The 20,790-nt window shown below is 51.7% G+C and overlaps 1 protein-coding gene across 10 annotated transcripts in view; it reads left to right on the top strand.

Moving 5' to 3' along the window:
- Window positions 1–20,119, top strand: part of SUGP2 (SURP and G-patch domain containing 2) — a 24,426-nt gene extending 4,307 nt beyond the window's left edge. For 2 of the 10 annotated variants that reach the window (XM_019736844.2, XM_074337812.1), the window contains exons 3-11: window positions 1,363–2,970; window positions 5,841–5,961; window positions 6,772–7,259; window positions 8,297–8,408; window positions 11,827–12,326; window positions 14,337–14,398; window positions 16,572–16,708; window positions 17,352–17,472; window positions 17,670–20,119. In XM_019736844.2, the coding sequence (XP_019592403.2) occupies window positions 1,363–2,970; window positions 5,841–5,961; window positions 6,772–7,259; window positions 8,297–8,408; window positions 11,827–12,326; window positions 14,337–14,398; window positions 16,572–16,708; window positions 17,352–17,472 (3,149 nt within the window). In that variant the 3' untranslated portion in view covers window positions 17,670–20,119. Of the gene's footprint in view, window positions 1–1,362; window positions 2,971–5,840; window positions 5,962–6,771; window positions 7,260–8,296; window positions 8,409–11,826; window positions 12,327–14,336; window positions 14,399–16,571; window positions 16,709–17,351 lie in introns of all 10 variants that reach the window. The other 8 variants (XM_074337813.1, XM_074337816.1, XM_019736848.2 and 5 more) reach the window with 6 other exon arrangements.
- Window positions 20,120–20,790: the final 671 nt, after the last annotated feature.

Below are 20,790 nucleotides of genomic sequence, written 5' to 3' on the forward strand. Positions count from 1 at the left end.
GTCTCCCTGAGGCCCATAGTTCATTTATGTTCCTAGCTTCTTACAGAGTTTCTTTATACGTGAATAAGCAAATGCAAATACAGGTACGTATTTTCCTCATTTTCACACAGAGGAAGACAAAAGTACACTATTCAATTCCCATTGTGTCCTCTCTCGATGGCTCGTTTAACTGGTGCCTTCCCTCTCTGCTTCAATCTGTTTTTTCCGAGGATCGTTTGACCCAGTGGACCTTTCTAAGGGTGTGTATCCACCAGCTTTGGGTCAGATGCTCGGCTGGGGCCCAGTTGGCTGTGGTGGGTGCAGTGTCAGACGTGGCTCCTGACTCAGTGTCAAGTGTATGCCAAGAGTTCCTATTAGAAGGCAAGAAGTGGGGGGCAGCCGGATGGCTCGGTTGGTCAGAGCGCGAGCTCTTAACAAGGTTGCCGATTCGATTCCCACATGGGCCAGTGAACTGCACCCTCCACACTAGATTGAAAACAACGCCTTGAGCTTGGAACTGAGCCGCCGGTGGGTGACCGTTTGGCTCAGTGGTTGGAGCACGGTGCTCATAACACCAAGGCCGTCAGTTCGAGTCCCACATGGGCCAGTGAGAAGCAGCAGCTTGAAGTTGGAGCTGAGGCGCAGGTGGACGGCTGGTTGGCTCAGTGGTTAGAGTGCAGTGCTCATAACACCAAGGTCACTGGTTCGCGTCCCACATGGGCCAGTGAGCTGCACCCTCCACAACTAGATTGAAAATCAACAACTTGGCTTGGAACTGAGCTGTTCCCCCCCGCCACACACACACACACACACACACACACACACACACACACACACAAAACTAGATTGGAGGAAAAAAACAAGAAAAACTACTTGACATCCTGGAAAAACACTGTTCCCCAATATTCCCCAATAATTAAAAAAAAAAAAAGGCAAGAAGAGCAGGTAACCTCCAGAAAACCTGTGTGCTGTGTGATAGAGGTAGAAGTATACGAGTGTTCTAGTCACAGTGAAGACGTCCAGGTTATTTGAGGACCAGACACCCTTCCCTGAGTCTAAAGGAAGGCTGGTAAACCAGATGCCCACTGAGCCATGTCAGGAGATCTGAATGAGTGAGGGGCACTACTGCCCAGCCTCGATGCACTGTCATCGGAGCAGATGGCAGGCCCAGTGCTTGTGGGTCTCTATATTTATAAGCAGTAAATCCGGGTGTTTAAGGGAAACCATACAAATGTTGGCAACAAATAGGAATTTGCAAAATTCACTCAGGCAGATAAAGCACTCCAGCTTTATGGTGGACCGTCCACCACGGTCTGTGGACCGTCCATTTGCAGCCTCTTGTCTAAAGTACCTTTGTGTTTCCTTTTGGATTGTTTATTTCAGATCTTCTAAGGACAGTCCCAAGAGTCAGAGCAGATATGTATGATGACATTCACAGTGACAGTAGATACACTCTGGGCGGATCCGTAGCTCACTCTCGAGATGCTGGGAGAGAAGGCCTGAGAGGTGATGTGTTTCCGGGGCCTTCTTTCAGATCAAGCAACCCATCTGTAAGTGAAGACAACTACTTTCGCAAAGAGTGTGGCCGAGATCTGGACTTTTCCCACCCTGACTCCCGAGACCAAGTCTTTGGCCACCGGAAATTGGGACATTTCCGTTCTCCGGACTGGAAATTTACACTCCGTGGCTCTTGGGAACAAGACTTTGGCCACCCAGTTTCTCAAGAATTGTCTTGGTCACAAGAATATAATTTTGGTCCTTCTGCACTACTGGGGGACTTTGGCTCCTCCAGGCTGATTGAGAAAGAGTGTTTGGAGAAGGAGAGTCGGGATTATGATGTGGACCGTCCAGGGGAAGCAGACTCTGTGCTCCGAGGCAACAGTCAAGTCCAGGGCAGAAGCCGAGGTCTAAACATCGTTGACCAGGAGGGTGCCCTCATAGGAAAGGGGGAGACTCCGGGCCTGCTCACACCGAAAGGGGAGGTCGGGAAACTTGTCACGCTGAGAAGTGTGAGCACAAAAAAAGTACCCACCATAAATCGTATTACTCCCAAAACTCAGGGCACTAACCAAATCCAGAAAACCACCCCCAGTTCTGATGTGACCCTAGGGACAAACCCCGGGATGGAAGATATCCAATTCCCTACTCAGAAGATCCCTCTGGGGCTCAATCTGAAGGACATTCGCCTCCCCAGAAGAAAGATGAGCTTCGACATCATAGACAAGTCCGATGTATTTTCAAGATTTGGGATAGAAATCATCAAATGGGCAGGATTCCATACCATAAAAGATGATGTTAAATTTTCCCAGCTTTTCCAGACTCTCTTTGAACTTGAAACTGAAACCTGTGCTAAAATGCTCGCTTCATTCAAATGCTCTTTAAAACCAGAGCACAGAGATTTTTGCTTTTTTACTATCAAATTTTTAAAGCACTCTGCTTTGAAAACACCCAGAGTCGATAACGAGTTTTTAAACATGCTTTTAGACAAAGGTGCTGTAAAGACCAAAAATTGCTTCTTTGAAATCATAAAGCCCTTTGACAAGTACATAATGAGGCTTCAAGACCGGCTTCTGAAGAGCGTCACACCTCTGCTCATGGCCTGCAACGCCTACGAGCTGAGTGTCAAAATGAAAACTCTCAGTAACCCCCTGGACTTGGCTCTTGCCCTGGAGACCACCAATTCTCTCTGCCGGAAATCTTTGGCCCTTTTAGGGCAGACATTCTCCTTGGCCTCTTCTTTCCGTCAAGAAAAAATCTTAGAAGCTGTTGGCCTCCAAGATATAGCTCCCTCTCCTGCTGCATTTCCAAACTTCGAGGACTCCACGCTGTTTGGGAGAGAGTACATAGAGCACCTGAAGGCCTGGCTGGCCAGCAGCGGCTGTCCACTGCAGGTCAAGAAAGCTGAACCCAAGCCAACTCCAGATGAGGAGAAAATGGTTCCTCCTACCAAACCTGACATTCAGGCCGAGGCGTCCAGTGGTCTGAGTGATGGTAAGGGAAGCAGCGCACGTTCTATTTGTTTTGATTGGTTTTTCATGTTTTCTTGTAATGATTTTTATTCTCTTGGAGGTTTTTTTACAGAGAAGTTCTTTAGCCAACTGGAAACAAATCAATTTTAGCAGGAAACTCACATTGGCCAGTGTCTACCCTTCATTCCATAAGCATATATGAGGAATCTTCTGTCCACCCTAGAAGTCCTTAGATATTTCTCGGTCATAGACTCCTTGGAATCTGATGAAAAGCTGCAGCCCTTGCCAGGAACAATACACACGTCTTTGTATACAGTTTTGCCTCACTTTCTGGGGGTTTTGTACCACTTTGCAGCCAAGGTTAAGAAGTCCTGTTCTAACAGGGTCCCCCCTGAAGTATTCCTAAAAGAAAACGTAAACACTTGGCACTGTCTCTGAGGAGTCCCAGGCTCCTGAGGGGCAGAAATCAACAAAAACTAGCCCCTCCTGTGATGGGATGAAGGGGAAAGTGGAAAGGTCCCAGCCTAGCCACGCCTGGAGAGTTGGGGAAGACAGAGGGAGGTGTGTTTGAGCTGTATTGAGGGACAGACAGCCATCAGCCAGGTCTATCTGTGTGGTGGAGGCACCCGCTCACTTTCTAAACTGGCCAAAGGTCCATGGATCACTTAGGTGGACGGTAACCTGCAGTTAGCAGTCGGCTTACAGGGGAGGAGGCAGGCCAAGCAGGAGGTACCGTGTTTCCCCGAAAATAAGACCTAGCCGCACCATCAGCTCTCAATGCATCGTTTGGAGCAAATATTAGTGTAAGACCCCGTCTTAATTTTACTATAGGACCGGGTCTTACACAATGTAAGATACTTGCTCCAAACGACGCATGAGAGCTGATGGTCCGGCTAGGTCTTCTTTTCAGGGAAACACGGTAATAGATGTGACTGGATGTTTGGTGTCCCTTTTCCCTCCCCCTTAGCTCCCAATGTGGCTACTCCCAAAGCCCAAACATCCCAGGACTCATGAGCATGCGTAGGGGCCCTGTCCTGTTTCCTCCTGACGTGGTTTGCCATTGCCCCAGCCCAGTGAGGAAGTCACATTTGTTCCTGCATCTCTTCACTCCTCTACACCCTGGTGGAGACTCAACTGGTAGGTCCCACCATAGATGGGCGGCCACGCCTATTTCCAGAGGGAGCCTTCCAGGAGGGGACCCAGGGCAGAAGCAGGCCCTGTCCTCCACACACCCCCCAAACTGGTGGAGCAGAAAGGCAGTGTAACAGTGATACTTGAGGAAAAGGTTTCCCGCAGCCTAAAGTAGCTCCCCACCGTCCCCTAGTGGTGCTGCTGGGCAGGCTGGCCTGGCAGTGCAGTCTTGCTGTGCTGAAAACACGACTGCCTGCCCTTGTACAGGACTGTCAAAGGCCCTTTCCGATGTCTCTACAGTCTTTGCTGCATCATGATATTGACCTAATCTGAATTACCTCACTTCTCCCTTGATGTTGGACTCATGCTACCTTTTATTAGAGGCTTCTGGGGCCGAGCAGAACTGGGTTCCCTTGTAATTGGTGTCTGTGAGCCTTGGCAATCCAGGCAGTGGGTGGATGGTTTCCGTTACTGTTGGAAATGCTGGGATGAGCTCTTTGGTTGAATTTGTTGATTATTATTTTTATTTTTTATTTTTAAATCCTCCTTGAAAGGATACAGTCTCGGGAGAAGGATTGCTGGGACCCACTTTCTGGCCCTTGCTATGCTCACCTTCTCCAGAGATGGTTGCAATGACCCACAGATTGTGTATATCTCTGAAACCTTCTGTCTTGAAAAATCACTTCAAATTAACAGTTCTGTAAAATGAGAGCCAAGAACAAAAAGGAAAGCAATTTCGAAAGGGAAATACTTACAATAACATGACAATTGAAAGATTGACTTATCCTGTGTAAAGAGCTCCCACTGGTGTTTAAAATAAGCTCAAAGCTACACTTCAGACAAAGGCAAGGAGAAGACAGCGCAATTACTCCACAGAACAAACTGGAAAACCTCTCCAGTTCAGGGCTGGTTTTTATTGAATGAGTGAACGAATAGACCATTCCGTGCTGTTAAAATTAGCAAATATCGGAAAGCTAATCAGTCTTATTATTTAAGGACCCAGATGCTCGCTGTGTTGCTGGGGGCATTGTAAATTGCAGTCACATTGGAGGAAATTCATACTTTAAAAAATGCTTTCTTTTCATCCATTCAGCAAATATTTCTATGAACACCCACCTTGGAATCATTGACTTTTTTAATTGGGAAATTTTTCCTTGTAAATTCATGTTTTCTGATTACAGAACACACGTATGTTTATGTTTTATAGATAAAGCACAAAGAAAATGAAATCCTAATAAATCTACCTCCCCTGGATAATGTCTGTTAACTTTTAGATATTTCCTTCTATTTATTTTTTCTATGTGCTCATATTTATGTATCTTTTCTTCTCTTCTTCCTATTGGGAATCACAACTTAGATAAACTTTTACCTATTTTATACTTAAATACATTTCCTATCTTTATGTTTTCTCCACATGTTGTGAACATTCAAGTTAGGTGCTACGTAAGAAGTGGCACAGGGTTGCTATATACCGTTTCCTTCCGTAGGACATACGCATATAGTGCTCTGTACAGCCACCGTAAGCCTGTGACTGTTTCTGTCCTGGTGGCTATGCCGCTGCAGCTTGTGGGAGCTATTTTGCATGTTGGTTTTTAGAATAACATGCCACTTTCCTCTCTTCGATGCTCGTCTCTCCTGAATGAGGATTTTGGTTGCTGGTGCCTGCGTAGGCTCCGTCCTAAGCCCCTGACTCAGTTCTGGTCTTCCCAGGCCCCACGTGGTCCAGTTTGTTTCTCAGACAAGCCTTTCTGTGTGTTCCAGCTGTCCCCCAGCGAGCTGATCACAAGGTGGTGGACACCATCGACCAGCTGGTCACACGTGTCGTTGAAGGCAGCCTGTCTCCTAAAGAGAGAGCTCTTCTCAAGGAGGACCCTGCTTACTGGTGGGTCTTTAAATGTCAGCCCTCCGAATTCTTCCCGTAGAGCACCTAGTAACGTTTCTGTCGCTGTGGTGGTGTCCAGAGCAGAGGGTGAGGTGTTTGCTATTTTGAGCAGTGGTGCCGGCCAGCGGGCAGAACGTGAGAGTGGGTCAGCTTCCCTTGGCTTCAGGCACCAGCCTTGCGGCAGACCTGCCGTGTAGCCAGCCTTCTCCGCTGGGCTTGGAGCTCTGCGTCTGCTGTGCTGGTTTAAGGATGAGCTGAGATGTGCATGCAGAGTGAGTGTAAGATGAGGGATATGTCACAGCCGCTGTTTGTCATCTATTGCTACTACTTGTTAAACTGTCTTCCTTTTGCTTTATTGCCTCTTCACATGAATAGACCAACTTTTTAAAATTAAGGTTTTCATCATAAATGCAGTACTTGCTTATAGAGAGAGTGATGCAGTGGACAGGTCACTGATAGCCCACCATTTGAAGGGTGTCACTTCTGAAAATGGCATCTAGGAGCGATACCTGTTGTGTGTGGTAGCAGAATGCTCTATGACTCCAAGGTGACGGGTTCGTGTCGTGAGGCCACTGGAAGGAGGAAGTGGCGGAGGAACCCACCAGTGCTCAAAGCTCCTGGTTGCCCTGTGGTCACCTTGGGCAGGATGGGTGGCCTGGGCCCAGCTCTGGGTCCTTGGTGGAGCCAGGTGGAGCCTTGGATAGCAGAGAAGCCATCTCGTAGGAAGGGATTGCTGAAGTGTATTTGCAGCAACGATTCGGTCGTGCTGGTGTCTTAGCAATGTCCCACTGCACCTGTTTTGTTACATAGGTTTCTGTCTGACGACAGTAGTCTGGAGTATAAATATTACAAGCTGAAACTCGCAGACGTGCAGCGGATGAGCCAGACCTCCCCAGGAGCGGATCAGAAGCCGGCGGCGGCGGAGTGTGCGGTCCGGGCCATGCTGTACGCCCAGGCCGTCCGGAGCCTCAAGAAGAGGCTCCTGCCCGGGCGGCGGCGGGGGCTGCTCCGAGCTCCAGGGCTCCAGGGCTGGAAGGTGAGGAGAGCAACCACCGGGACGCAGACCCTCCTCTCCTCAGGCACCAGACTGAAACACCACAGCCGCCAGGCTCCAGGCTCCTTGCAGGGAAAGCTGCCCCAGCCAGATGGAAATGATGCCGCCAAGGGCTGCCCGCCAGACCCAGCCAGACCTTCTCCTGGGGACCTCAGCCCAGAAGCCGCAGGCCCGTCCCCCAAGCCAGCAGGAGTGGACGACTCCGAAGCCCCTCAGAGCTCGTCTCCCTGCCCAGCTGCTGATGGTGTGTGCTCACTCCTGTCCCCTGTTCTGGGCCCCCGCCCCGACTCTGCAGTCTCCAGGGGTCTCTGCAAAGCAGGACAGGGTGGGCGGTGGTCTGAGCAGTGAGCAGTAGCAACAGGGACCTAGCTAGGACGGGTGCCTGAGGCGGTGCTTTCTCCTCTTGCTTCTTTGAGGGGGCAGCCGGAGAGTCCTATTGCAGCCTTCCTCCTGACCTGAGGGTACAGCTAACACAGGTTGCTGCCCAGGGACTCTGCGTCCTTGCAGCGTCTTCCTACTGGCCACCATGTGCCTGAGCCTGGGGCTGGGAGCTGCCTGATCAAGTTCTCTCTGTTCTTGCCCTCACGTTCTGTAGGGCTGCGCTGGTCTCATTCGGCCTCCTCTCCCCGGGTCTGTGTGTTCCCCCCTCAGGGTTCGCTCACCTACAGTTTCTCCTGAAGTTACCAACTTAGCCCCTTCTGTCTGTCCCGGCTGTTACCTTCTCCCTCTGCCACAGGCCTGCCCCCTAACCAGCGCTCCCACTCAGCACTAGGTAGGAACGGAGGGGAAAAGCCACACAGCCGCTGTCCTTTCTAGCTGTTGCCATGGAACGAGCAGCTCTAAACTGTGGCTTCGCATAGGAACCACACCTGGGTGAGCCTGCATGTGTGTTTGTAGGCAGCAGCTGGTTGTCTGGGGCCGGTTGAGGTGATATCCCTGTCACCCCCATCCACCCCATGCCCCCCAGCAGCGAGCTGGGGTTGCTTCCCCTGAGGTTGCTGTCAGGCCTCTGAGAGAGGCAGTGGAGGTGCTCGAGGCTTGCGAGTCCTGGGCTGGCACTTCCGCCATGTCCGTCGGCCAGAGGAGTCTGAGGCCAGTTCCAATTCAGGAGAGAGGGGAGCTGACCTCTGCTGGACAGAGCTGCAGAGTCACATGGCAAAGGGCGAGGATGCAGGAGGGGATACTCGGGGCCGTCTCTGTAATCAGTCTCCACGGCCCCATCGTGTCCACGCAGGACATGGCAGCTCAGAACCAACGAGTGACAGTTCCTTTATGTTGCAGTTGACACAAAGACAATGGAGACTGCAGAGAAACTGGCCAAATTTGTTGCTCAGGTGGGACCAGAGATTGAACAGTTCAGCATAGAAAACAGCGCCGACAACCCTGATCTGTGGTACGTATTCATCACACCCTCCTGATTGAAATTGTTTGCCCCACGAGTGTCCTGAGAGCCTGCAGGTGTTCTGGCATACACATTCCTGCCCTGGGGGTCACCCTGGGAGAAGTCGGGACTTCACTTCTGCTGAGTCAGGGCCATGAGGGAAAAGCATCTGTCCTGGGGGGTGGGGTGGGGGAGACCTGCCTCATTGAAGGATCGGGAGAAGCTTTGTGGAGGGCTGTTTTAGCTGGGCCCGAAGGCCAAGCGGGAGTTCTCTAGGGGAAGGGAGATAGCTCCCTGGGCAGAGGGACGGTGTCCCCAGAACCTGAGCAGAGGCAGAACAGGGGCTGAGGAAGAGGAGGGCACTGCTCCTTGGTCACACTCACTGCTCTGGGGTGAGAGTGGTCCCTAGCCCAGGTGTGGGCAATACGCATTTCCACGCAGTGACGGCTGGGTACCCTTGTGGCAGGAGGGGCACCGTTACATTCCCCATTCCTTAGACTCAGAGGCAGCTCTGTCTCTGGGGCATGGGTTCTCCTTCAGTGTCCCCACTACTGAGCTATAAACCTGCTGGTCTCCCCTCAGAGTGGTTGGGGAGTGTGTGGGAACAAGGGTTGTTTGCGTGCTGTGCACATAGCATCCTACAGTCTGCTGGAGCGCTGGTTCCTCGCTGGCTCCCAACGTGCTGCAGAGTCATGCTTGAGTCTAATAAAGAATACGGTTCAAACCTTCACATGTCCTAGAGCATGTCTGGGACCCAGTGATGACCCAGTGTGGTCCTCTAGCTTGTTTCGGACCCTGAGTGGGCACTTCACCAGTAGGCCTTCTGCTTCCTGGGGGACCCAGCCCAGCTGCCTGGAGTACTGGCAGCCTTCCAGGCACTCGGCCTGCTTCTGCCTTTCCATGCCTGGTGACCTCAGAGGAGGTGGCCTGAGGAGGAGGCCACCTGCAGGCGTCAGAGTGGGACTGCCCATGGCACGGGGGACCTCACCCTGGCAGGGCCCGGCAAGTGGGACAGCTCAGTGCAGGACACCCAGGACTGTTTCATCAGTCCTGTTATCCCCCCATGAGAACTAAAGTTTGTAAGAGAACTCTGCATCAGCCTGGGCACTTGGCACCACCAGGGCTGGGGGGTATTCCTCCCCCTCTGTGCAGCCTTTTCTGAGCAGTGCTCGTCAGAACATGCTCTTCCCTCACCTACAGCAAGAGCCCTGGATTCCGCAGCAGCGTCAGTCAGGGAGGGTGATACACGTGGTCCCCCAGTGCTCATAAAATAGTTTGACACTCACTGCACTCGACAGCGTGCGTATTTGGGAAAGGCCAAGATGCCTTTGTGTTTTTTTGTCCTTGGAAGAATTATACCTCTGATACAGCACTCCGTAGTCGCTTGAGTTGATTCATTTTGTGTGCATGGCTGTGCCATCAGTTTGACGTATAGTCAGGTTCATTCGTTCCTGCAGAAAAATTAGTTTTAGGGCTTTTGTTTCCCATTTTTTATTTAATTTTAAAAATAAGTATAGGATTTTCATGGTTGTAAACTAAAAATTATAAAAGGTAAGCTTGGAAGTGGGATCACCATTTGGCTGGACCACAGTTACTGAACGCGTTCACCTGTTGACGGCATGTGAGGTGTTTTCATTTTGGGAATATTATAGGTGAAGCTGCTGTGAACATTCGTGTACAAGGATTTCTGTGGACACCTGCTTTTATTTTTCTTGGATAAATACCTAGGAGGGGAAAGGCTGGCTCCCATGGTAGGTCCACATTTAACTTTTGAGAAAACTGCCAACTGCCTTTCCAAGTGGCTGCACCATTTTGTATTTTCAGCAGTCTGGACAAGAGTTTCAGCACTTGCTAGTATCCATCTTTTTAATGTCCCAGTGTGGTGAGAGAGAGGGGGTATCCCTCTGGCTTTCATTTCTCTGAGGACAGACGATGCATAGGGGCTTCCATATTTCTTTAGTGAACTGTTTGTCTGAATATTTGGCCCGTTTTTTGATTGGGTTGTTTATTAGTAATGAATTTTGAGAGTTCATTGTATATTATTGATACAAGTCCTTTCTCAGATGATGGGCAGACATTTCCTCCTAGTCTGTAACTTCACATTCCAGCTGGATCTTTTAGAGGGCAGACGTTCTTAACCCTTTCCTCTATTGGTTTTTTTTAGCTTGTTCTTTCTTGATTTTTAAGAGCTCTTATCTGTGTTGTTGTATATATTTCCTTCTTATTTTGACATTTATTTTACATATGGGATGTTCTGCAGTGCAGAAGTGTTTCATGGATGCAGATTTCACAATTTTTTCTTCGATTGCACCTGTATACTGAGTCATAGTTAGAAATACTCTCCCCATACTCAGGTTATAAAGACATTGATGTTCTTTTCTTCCAGAACTCGTCTGGCTTGTTTTTCACATTTAGATCCCCGATCTGTGTGGGGTTACTGGGGAGCAGAGGATACAACATGGATCCAATGTAAATATTCAACAAATGGTCCCGACACCATTTTTTGAAAAGAGTGGTTTTTTCACAGTGGTTTGAGCAGCTACTGTCATCAGATGCTTTGTGGCCTTTGTGGTCTTTCTCTTGGTCTGTCTGTCCATCTGTCCGTGCACCAGTACCATGCTGTTTTCACTGTAGAGACTTCACACACCTTGTAATACCTGGTAGGTCTTGTTCAGGGTCCTCCCAGATGTTCTCGCATGTTCATTTTTCTTTATGAACTTTAAAATCATCTTGTCCAGATCTAAAAACAAATGATGCTTTTATTGGGATGCTTCTTGACATTAATTCATTAACTAGAGGAGAATTGACATCTTCATGAGGTCAAGTTGTCCAGTCCAAGGACAAGGGCTGTCTTTCCTTTGGTCCAAGTGTATTTTGTGTCTTTGGGCGTGATTTGGTTTTCTATCCCAGCTGCAGCCCCTGGCTGTGGCTACGAGTCAAGGCGGCCCTCGGACTTAGGCAGAGAAGCTTTATCACCACCATCTTTATGCAGCTTCTCTGCAGGACGTGAGACAGGAGATGCTGCAGGTGACACATTTCCTCCATCTCGTGCCTGGAAGTGAGAGGGACCGAGTCACAGGGAGCACTCAGAGGCCCATAAAGGCCATTGTGTCACTAGAAAGGACTGAGTGAGGCCAGGTCAGATCTCTGGGCTGCAGTGATGGAGCTCGTTCCAGCACATTCCCTGGTCGTCCCCGCATACCTTGTTCCTCCACCTTCCTTCCACGAAAAGCAATTAGGCCTCACATTCTGGCTCCTCAGACGTTCTCACTGGGAAGCTGCTGCACCATCAGCCATCGCTGGTAGAAAGAGGTCAGGTTATTCACTCCTCTGTCCCACCCCCAGCACTGTCGGGCCCATTTGGAGAGCTCAGCAAATAAGAATATTCAGAGGACCCTTTGGTTAACCCGTGTATATCGTCTTTATCCAGGTTTCTACATGACCAAAGTAGCACAGCTTTCAAATTCTATCGAAAGAAAGTATTTGAACTGTGCCCATCGATTTGTTTCACATCGTCTCCGCTGAACCTCCATGCCGGTGAGAGCGCCCTAGAGCCTGTAGAAGGGGAAGGAGAGTTTGAGGATGAGCCCCCTCAGCAGGAGGCTGAGCTGGAAAGCCTCGAGGTGATGGCTGAGGAGGAGGACGACGACGAGGAGGAAGAGGAGGAGGAGGAGGGGGGCGAGGAGGCCTCCGCTTCCGGAGGGCCCTCCAGGAGGGCTGGAGGGGCTGCCAAGTCCGAGGGCTCTGAGGGCAGCCCCTCTGCTGATGGCCTCCCGAGTGAGGCAGCCGAAGACAGCCCCGCTGACGCGCCTGCCCTGTCACAGGCCTCCTTGGGAGCCTGCTTCCCCCGGAAAAGGGTCAGCAGCAAGTCGCTGAAGGTCGGCATGATTCCGGCTCCCAAGAGGTTGTGTCTCATCCAGGAGCCCAAAGGTGAGTGCCTGCCACCGGTGCAGCGCCCCACACTCTAGCACCCGAGGAGGAGTTAATGGAGCTTGTAGAGACACGTTAGAGACCTTGTGTGACTGTTTTGAGGAATTAACTTGCCCTCAGCCCAGGCTCAGCCACAAGATAACCAGCTGGCCTGTCACCCTTGTCAGTCCTGGTTCCACCACCAACCTGGACGTTACCTCCCAAATCCTCCCAGGCCCCACTCATTACGGGGTTCTTGGGTCTCGGATTTTTAACTTAAAACAGTCCTAGTGGTGTGCACACCACTCCAAATGTTCGTATGAAACTCATGTTTCCAGTTGGTTTAATGTTGAGCCTCTAAGGAGATGCTGCCACATAGTCTGTGGCTTCTACTGCCCTGCGTGCTGCTCGGGTTTCCATTATTGCTCAGAGTCCAGCAGGGGAGTCCTGGCCATGGAGGGGACGGGTCCGGTCATCTCAGCCATTTCCTGCCTGTGGCCTTGGGGGTGGTGACACCTGCTTATGGTGAGGATGCAGCAGGAGGAAACGGGGCAGGGCGGCTGTCGGGCACCTGTCAGTGGGAGCCTCATGCCCCATGGGGCCCGTCTCCCCTCCTGTGGGGAGTCTCAAGTTTCTTGAAGTGCAGTTTACCAGCCATAAAACTCACACCTTCCAAGTGGACAGTTTGAGGAGTTTTGGCAAATGTGTACAGTCAGGAACCCACCAGTACAGTGGAGCTGGAGCCCGTCCCTAGAAAGTCTGTGTCCCTCCGCAGTCCCCTCCCCAGCCCCGGCCACCACCGACTGTGTTCTGGCTTCGTGGTCCTGCCTTTTCTAGACTCGTTAAGTGCAATTGTATCGTGTGTGGCCTTTTGATGGGTGGGCCATGGCCCAGGTTACCCCTCATGGCTCCTGCCCAGCTAGAGGTCTGTGCAGCCAGGCCTGGGCTATGCTCAGAGTGTGGGGCTGATGCCGCGATACCTGCGTGTGAAGTGGCCACGGTGAACAGTTTCCCGTCGTGTGTCACCTGTGTTTTCTATTGTTGACACATTCACACCGAGCAGTGTCAATAGTTTCCCACTAACAGAACCGTCCGTGGTTTGTGTTTGCAAACTTGGGCATGGCAACGGATTGCTAACTGTTCTACCAAACTCTGCGTCCTTCAGAACTCACCGCAGGTGGTGGTAGCATATCGGAATGTTTCACTTTGTCCTTTGTGTGTGTGGGGAAGTGGAGTCCCGTTGTGGAAGCTCTCAGTTCTCTGATTGAGTGAGTGATGAGACAAAACCGGGCCTCCGATCTCCCCTTCGTCAAAACAATAACAATAATGATGTGATTCGGAGTTTTGTATGAGAAGCATGGTTGTTTTTGCTGGAAAGTTCTGTGTGGACTTTAATTCCTTTTTTTTTTTTTTTTTAATTTTATTGGGGAACAGTGTGTTTTTCCAGGGCCCATCAGCTCCAAGTCGTTGTCCTTCAATCTAGTTGTGGAGGGCACAGCTCAGCTCCAAGTCTAGTCGCCGTTTTCAATCTTAGTTGCAGGGGGCGCAGCCCAGCATCCCATGCAGGAATTGAACCCGCAACTCTGTTGTTCAGAGCTCACGCTCTAATCAACTGAGCCACCCGGCCGCCCTTGGACTTGAATTCTTTGTCAGTGGAGTCGTTGCAGAGGCACCGGGGAGCGCAGGGTTGCACATAGGTCGTTTGTACAGCAAAGTGTATTCCTGTGGTCATGGAGCACGAGCCACGTACCGGGTCCTTCATCATAAACGTAGGCACCTTACGTTAATTAGAGACACACTCTCACAGCAAGGAGCCCTCAGTGGAGCCCGCACATTCAGCCTCTGCATTCCGTGGTCATGCGATTCCTGAGAGGAGCAAGGCCAGGCTGCTGGTCTTGTGCGGGTCGTAACCACCTTCTGTTAGCAGAGGGGCTGTTAGTCCAAACCACAGTGCCCGCATGTTCTCTCTCAGAAATCTGGGGAAAGCTCATATAGGTATATATATATATATATGTTTCTTTTGTCTTCCAGTTCACGAACCAGTTCGCATCGCCTACGACAGGCCCCGGGGTCGTCCCATGTCCAAAAAGAAGGTGAGCGTGACCATTTGTGAGTCCTCACATGTGACATAGTCAGTTGGAATTTGTCAGAGTCTCAAAGGACACGGGCTGGCGATTGAGCTGTACTCATACTTCAGACTGGGTGCTAATGTACAAAGCACAACAAATGCCTTTTCTCTGCCGGGACTTCTGAAAACGATTTAGCTTTGTCCAAAGCGCAGGAGAGTCGTCCATAACAGATCGTTGGAGCCCGATCGGTGCAAGGAATGGAGAGAGAAACTTGATAATGTCTCAGCCCTCGAGCAGTTCAGATTTAGTGGATTGTAATTGTGGTTTAAAAGGCAGTTAAGCAGACAGTGTGTGTTAACTGGTTGGCACCTCCTAGGTTCCAGGCCCCACGTCCCACCCTGGGGCAGCAGCAAGCAGGGCCAAAATGCATGACTAGGTCGCAGGGGGTGCTGTGGGTACTGAGAAGCGGGTCATTGGGCGATGGAATAAGGTGGGGTCAGGGGTGCCATTTGATGAGGAAAGCCAGGGAAAGTTTCCCTGAGAGGTAACATTTGTTTGGTCATCTAGGGAGAGCCTTAGAGAGGCCCCCAGGTGGTCAGGAAGCTTTTGGGGCCCAAGTGGGGTGATGAACATGGGGAGGTGAGTATCCAGTAGAGGCAGTGAGGACTCAGGTCACTCAGGCCTGTAGACAGATGTCTGCACTGTGGCTCTTCTCTGGGGAAGGCCCTCAGGGACTGGTGGCGGGATTTCGACGGAAGATGTGGCTGCTGTGGTTACTGTGCTGAGAGCAACCTGTAGGATGAGGGCCGGGCAGAGCCAGGAATAGGAGGGGTGAAGCTGCGCCAGGGGGGACTCGCAGGTGGGCTGGATGTGGAACAGTGAAAGCCAAGAGTCCAGGGAGACCCCAGGGTTGTCAGCCCGGGCAGTTAGGAGAAAGGAGCTGCCATTGGCTGAACCGGGGTGCCCCTGTGGGAAGCAGGTCACCAGAAGAAGACGGAGGTAAATTCCAGATGGCCAGGCAAAGTCACCTGGGACATGTGAAGACATCATAGGTCCCTAGAAGTCAGGGAGGTGAGCAGCGGCCCCCATTCCGAGTGCAGCACCAGTCTCAGCAGCCAGATGAAGCATCACTGTGACCCCAGCTACGGCAGGAGGAGGGGCCTTCCTTCCTGTGCCAAGAGCTCGTGGTCCTGCTAGTGCATTGGGGGCCAGCACCGAGGTGCCTGGTGAGGGATCAGCTGAGTTCAGGTTCAGGATGGCCACCTCATCTTGGCGTGTAACTCCTGAGCCTCCATCTGTACATCTGTCACACCTACCCTGCAGGTAGAAAATACCTTGAGGCTTACATGAAATGCGTGTTAACCCGGTATGCAGGGGTGTCCTATAGACGCGGGTCTCCTTGTGGTGACTGGAGGAAGGGAGGAGGCCTCGCCTGCAGTTCGCTGTGCAACCCAGGGGTGACTCTTAGACACAGACTGAAAGCTTACAAGACCTGTCCAGGCCGAGCTGCCCCCTGTTCCTTCCGTTGCTCCCACCAAGCACTTTCCTGCAGTGGGGCCGGCCTGCTGTTTGGGGACCCTTGGCCAGCCTTTCCCACCCTCCATTTGTCTTAGCTGTTCTTCTCTGGGCCTGGGAGGGCATGACAGATGCCTTCTCGTCACCTCAGTGGCAGGTTCCACCTCCTCTGTTCTCCAGGTGATTTCCTGATGGTGAGGGCCCCCCCCAGGGCTGGCAACTCCTGCCCATCGTTCCCCTGGCTTTCCCTTGTTCTTCAGCCTGCACACGTGTCTCCTACACTGCTGTTTGTACTCTCTTCCTGCCCCTGCCAACAGCAAGCTCCTCCTTCCCTGAGTCCCTACGTGCCTCCTTAAACGTCCTTCAGGTGGATGTCGGCCCACCATCCTGACGAGACTCCTGTTCCCTCACCTCCCAGCTGCCCCAGCTGCTTCAGTAACTCATGCGCACACACACTGCTTCATACCTCAGGGTGGACTTCACTTCCTGTCCTGGACTCTCAGTGCCTCGCTGGGTAGTTTTGTCCCTTCTAGGGTGAGAACAGGGTAGGAGACAATGGCTTGATCGTGAGTACCTGGGGAGTCAGAGAGGCCTGAGGGGGCGTTAGTGCTGGACCGGGCTGCAGACCCTCACGCGGGGCACTTGGCTGCAGCCCACATGCCGCACTCTGCTCTTTCCTCAGAAACCCAAGGCCTCGGACTTCGCCCAGCAGAAGCTGACTGACAAGAACCTGGGGTTCCAGATGCTGCAGAAGATGGGCTGGAAGGAGGGCCACGGGCTGGGATCCTGTGGGAAGGGCATCCGGGAGCCTGTCGGCATGTACGCGGCGGGGCTCGGGGGGTGCACATGCCTGAGAGAAGAGGTTTTCTCTGCAATTCCGGGCCCAAGTCCTTTGACCCACAGCCTAATTCTTGGATTCCCTCACGCTGAACATGGTTTGACGTTTGCAGTTATTTTTTATTAGGCAGGGGAGTCTTCAGATGAAATGAGAAGCGGACATTTCCATAGGCAGGTGTTCACCCGGCTCCTTGCTGTTTGTGCAGATTATTTAAATGGCTTCGTGGCATCTGGCATTTTGGCCACATTTATTGTCATAAAAGCTGAGTGGTGATTCTGGGTAGTTCTACCAAGAACCACTTTCCCTTTCCTAGGAACCCATATGCAGGCCTGGCAGGTAGAACCCGTTCCAGAACTGGTTAAACCCATGAATGGCCAGCAGACATTTCATGCACAACTGGGCTTAGCACCTATGGGGGCGCTTCTACTGTAATCGGGCTCCTGAGCACCCACATAGGCGGATACCCCTGTTCGCTGTACAGATGGCATCTCCACAGTCCCTCTGCTTCGCCATCACTGTCACATGTCCCACTACTCTGTCCACTCTGACTGCTTAAGCCATTTCCAGTGTCTTGGAGGCCAGGTCTGGGTGCGGGTGTGGCTAACTCTGCACTTTGCTCTTCAGGGGAATGGCCTCGGAAGGGGAGGGGCTGGGTGCCGACGGGCCGGAGCACAAGGAAGACACATTCGACGTGTTCCGTCAGAGGATGATGCAGATGTACAGACACAAACGGGCCAACAAATAGGTACGTGCACGAGCCGGCGCATCGGGCGCCCTGCCTAAGCCGGGTTCTGACAGCAGCCACGTTTCCTCCAAAAGTCAGTATTCCCCATACCCCCAAAACCAAAATCAAAGTCCCACCCAAAAAAAAAAAATCCGAAAATTCTGTGAGGGAAGCAAAAGGAGTCTTTGAATGCAATGTGTACCCCTCTCACCTTCCAGGTTCGGCTAAAGGAGCGAGTCCCACGCTCCCTGCGCAGCTGCCTGGGGCCTGCCTGCGGGGCCTGGGTGCGGGCTCCCAGGCCACCCCAGGAGTGGCCTTGCGTCCCATAAGTGTAAGAGCAACCTGGAAGCTGGCCGCAGAGTATGGTCACTTGGTTTCCCTTTCTGAGGGTCTTCAAATCCTTTTCCTTCTGAAGGGCCTTGGGCCTACGACTATCTTCATCCTTCTCCTCTCTTTTTAGTTGCCCTTCCCACCCATAATTTCCAGCTCGGTTTTGAACAAAATCATTCTCTCCTTGAATAGATGAAAACCATTGGTGAGAAAGATAAGCCCTGAAGCAGCAATTACCCTAAAAACGCCACCTCTGTCCCGGATCCACCGTGGAGCCAGTTCCCAAGTTGGTTTGGTGTGTACACGAGAAGCAAACGTATCTGCAGTTTCTGGTGCGGAGGTGCCGCTGGCTTTTCTGTTTCTTAAAGGAAAAAAAATGCACCGTTTCCAATCTGCTTTTGCCTTTCCTCCTCTTCCAAATGCTTTGGGCAGCACGTCCCCTCCGAGTCTTTCCTGGTTCCCGCTCAGAAGGTGGTGCTGCCCGGGTAGCACCGGGACAGTAGTGCTTGGGAAGTAGCTCCTGTCTGTTTTCCCGTCCAGAGCACGTTGCTCTCTAGAAGTGCTCTGTTAGCAGACTTGATGCTGAAACAGTTACTGATTGTGTCTTTTCGTTTCCAGAGGTTAAATGGGATGTAATCTGCGCTCTGGTACCACAGCCTGTGAGTGGGAGCGCTGAAGCTCTTTGAACAAGTGGAAATACTTGATTCCACGAACATGTTATTTTATGGAGTCTCATCTCTTAAGTACATCCCAAGAGACTTATTGAAATCTTAGCAACAGTATCATATCGGTGTATTCAGTGGGGAGTAGTCACTACACTGATGAAACTTTCTCCAAATTTAGAGGTCTCTTTAGAATCCACACAGAAAGCTACAATTTGGTTTTTCTTTTTAAACCACATAATGGAGCCTCCTACAAAGCGGTGGGGGTAAACTCTTCAGGACTCTTCGGTTTTTGCATGTGTGGCAGTGGAAAGAATTGCTTTTTTAGGGCTCTTCTACAGAACAGAAAGGATCTTCTTGGGGTGGGCTGTGCAGCTGTATGCCATTCAAGGCCTGTGATTGCCACCCCCTTCCAGCTTCTCCCAGCTCTTCGCAACTACGTGCAAAATTCTCAGGCTGTGGGAATCTCAGCCCTTCCTCCTAAAGCAGTAGTGGTGAAGTTTTAAATGTGTGCTAAAACCTGGAAAACTTGGTCGTACTGATAGTACAGCAGTGAGTTACTGTGTCAGCTGCTTTTATTGGCTATCAAGAAAACCTTGCTTTCCTAGAGCACAGACCTCCCAGTTGTGGTCCCAGCTCCTCTGGTCTGCCTTGTCTGTCTGTCCTGCCATTCACTGTAGCATCTCGCCTTCCTGATGCCGCCTCCTTTCATGTCGGGTGTAGCCCCCAGCTCTCTGCCTGCTTCTGGTCACTTCTGTTGCTTTGGCAGACCTTTGTGGCCGTGGCAGTGCTGGTGGTCCTTCAGCAGAGGTGAAGCAGCCCGCACGGGGCTGTGGAATTTCATCTTTTGCTCCTCTCTTGCCTAATCCTTCCATCAGCCTTCCCTTTGGCCGTGCTTGGGCCACAGGATGGAACTCTGAGAACAGGGCCTTGGTCCCCAGGGCCTTTCAGAGTGCCTGCTGGCGAGCCATGCACATTTTCTCTTTCTCTGGAACGTAGCCCTGACTGTCGTCTTCGCCCTGACCGTTGTATTCACTCTGTCCTGTGTGTTCATTCTTGGCTTTCTCTGCTTTCATTCACAAGCAAAATGCTTTAGGAATTCCCAGGGATACCCTATTCCCGCAGCCTCCTGCCACTCCTCCTCCTGGGGACATCCCACTTTGAGCTGACACGGGGAGCATTTGGCAGACGTTAAAGGAAACAGCTACTTCTGGAGCCTGGAAAGTCCTCTGGGCCCTCAGGTGGTGCTTCTCCTGGGGAGACAGCATCGAGGCGTCAGGACACTGAGGCGAAGCATGGTGGGGCGCCCTGGGCCCACTGCCAGCCTCTGTGCCACCTGGCTCTCTGCAGGGAGCGTGCGAGCGCGCGTGTGGGTGTGTGGCCTCGTCAAAGTCACAGCGTCTTTTCTGTCATTCTAGTTCCAGGGTCTCTCCCGCGAGGACGACAGGCATCCGGAAAGTGCTAACTCGCCACTTTGGGTGCTTACTGTCTGGCTTGTTTCCGTCACTGGAAATCAGATAGAGAATTTTAGTGTTTTCGGTCCTTGGTAAAACCTAGAAGACATTGTGATGTTACAAAATGGAAGTTTTCGGGGTTTTTTTGTTTTTTTTTTTAATCTAAGAAGTTGTGAATGTTGTTAATCATTTAGCAGTTGCAATAAATATAGAGGAACCCAATCTTCCACAGTCTCCGTGGACATGTTTTTAAAATCAGGCCAGTGGCGATGCATGGTGGATGTGGTGCTTACAGGGAAGCAGACGGTAAACCGCCTGCCTCAGGGCACCCGCTCTGCCTGCAGGGGCAGGAGCCTGGTCAGTCACTGGCAGCCAGTGATCCCGGAGAGGGTGGGCGCTGCTCTCTTCTGTGGGGAGGGAGGTTTAGTACTGGGAACAGAAACCACCTTCGAGAGGGTGTCTGGACACGGGAGCCCTGCCCTAGTTGCCCACGACTGCCTGCCCCACGCAAGGCCTTGCCCACTCCCAGGGTTGGAGTTCCAGCTATTAGAGATAGACCAAGGCCCACCTAGGCCTCCCATGACCAAGGAGCTGGCCTGTGGGTATCTTCAAAGCTCCTTGCTGTTCCCATGTGCTGCCAGCCTCTGTCTGATTCCTCCACCAGCTGCCCCTGGCCCTCCCGATTGGGGGAAAGGGCAAAGAGCACAGCAGATGGGCAAGCCTGGCACCTGTGGGCCTGCAGGGGCCGCCACCTGAGCATAGTGTGATGGGCAGGAGCCAGGCTCCTGAGAGCATGGGAAGGGTTGGTGGTGGGGGAAGTCTTGGCAGGTTAGAGGGGGACAGAGGAGACAGGGCCCCTTAAGAAGCTGATGTGGGACCCTTGAGCCTCCCTT

The sequence above is a fragment of the Rhinolophus sinicus genome, linkage group LG07 (assembly GCF_036562045.2).
Source record: "Rhinolophus sinicus isolate RSC01 linkage group LG07, ASM3656204v1, whole genome shotgun sequence".
Classification (NCBI taxonomy): domain Eukaryota; kingdom Metazoa; phylum Chordata; class Mammalia; order Chiroptera; family Rhinolophidae; genus Rhinolophus; species Rhinolophus sinicus.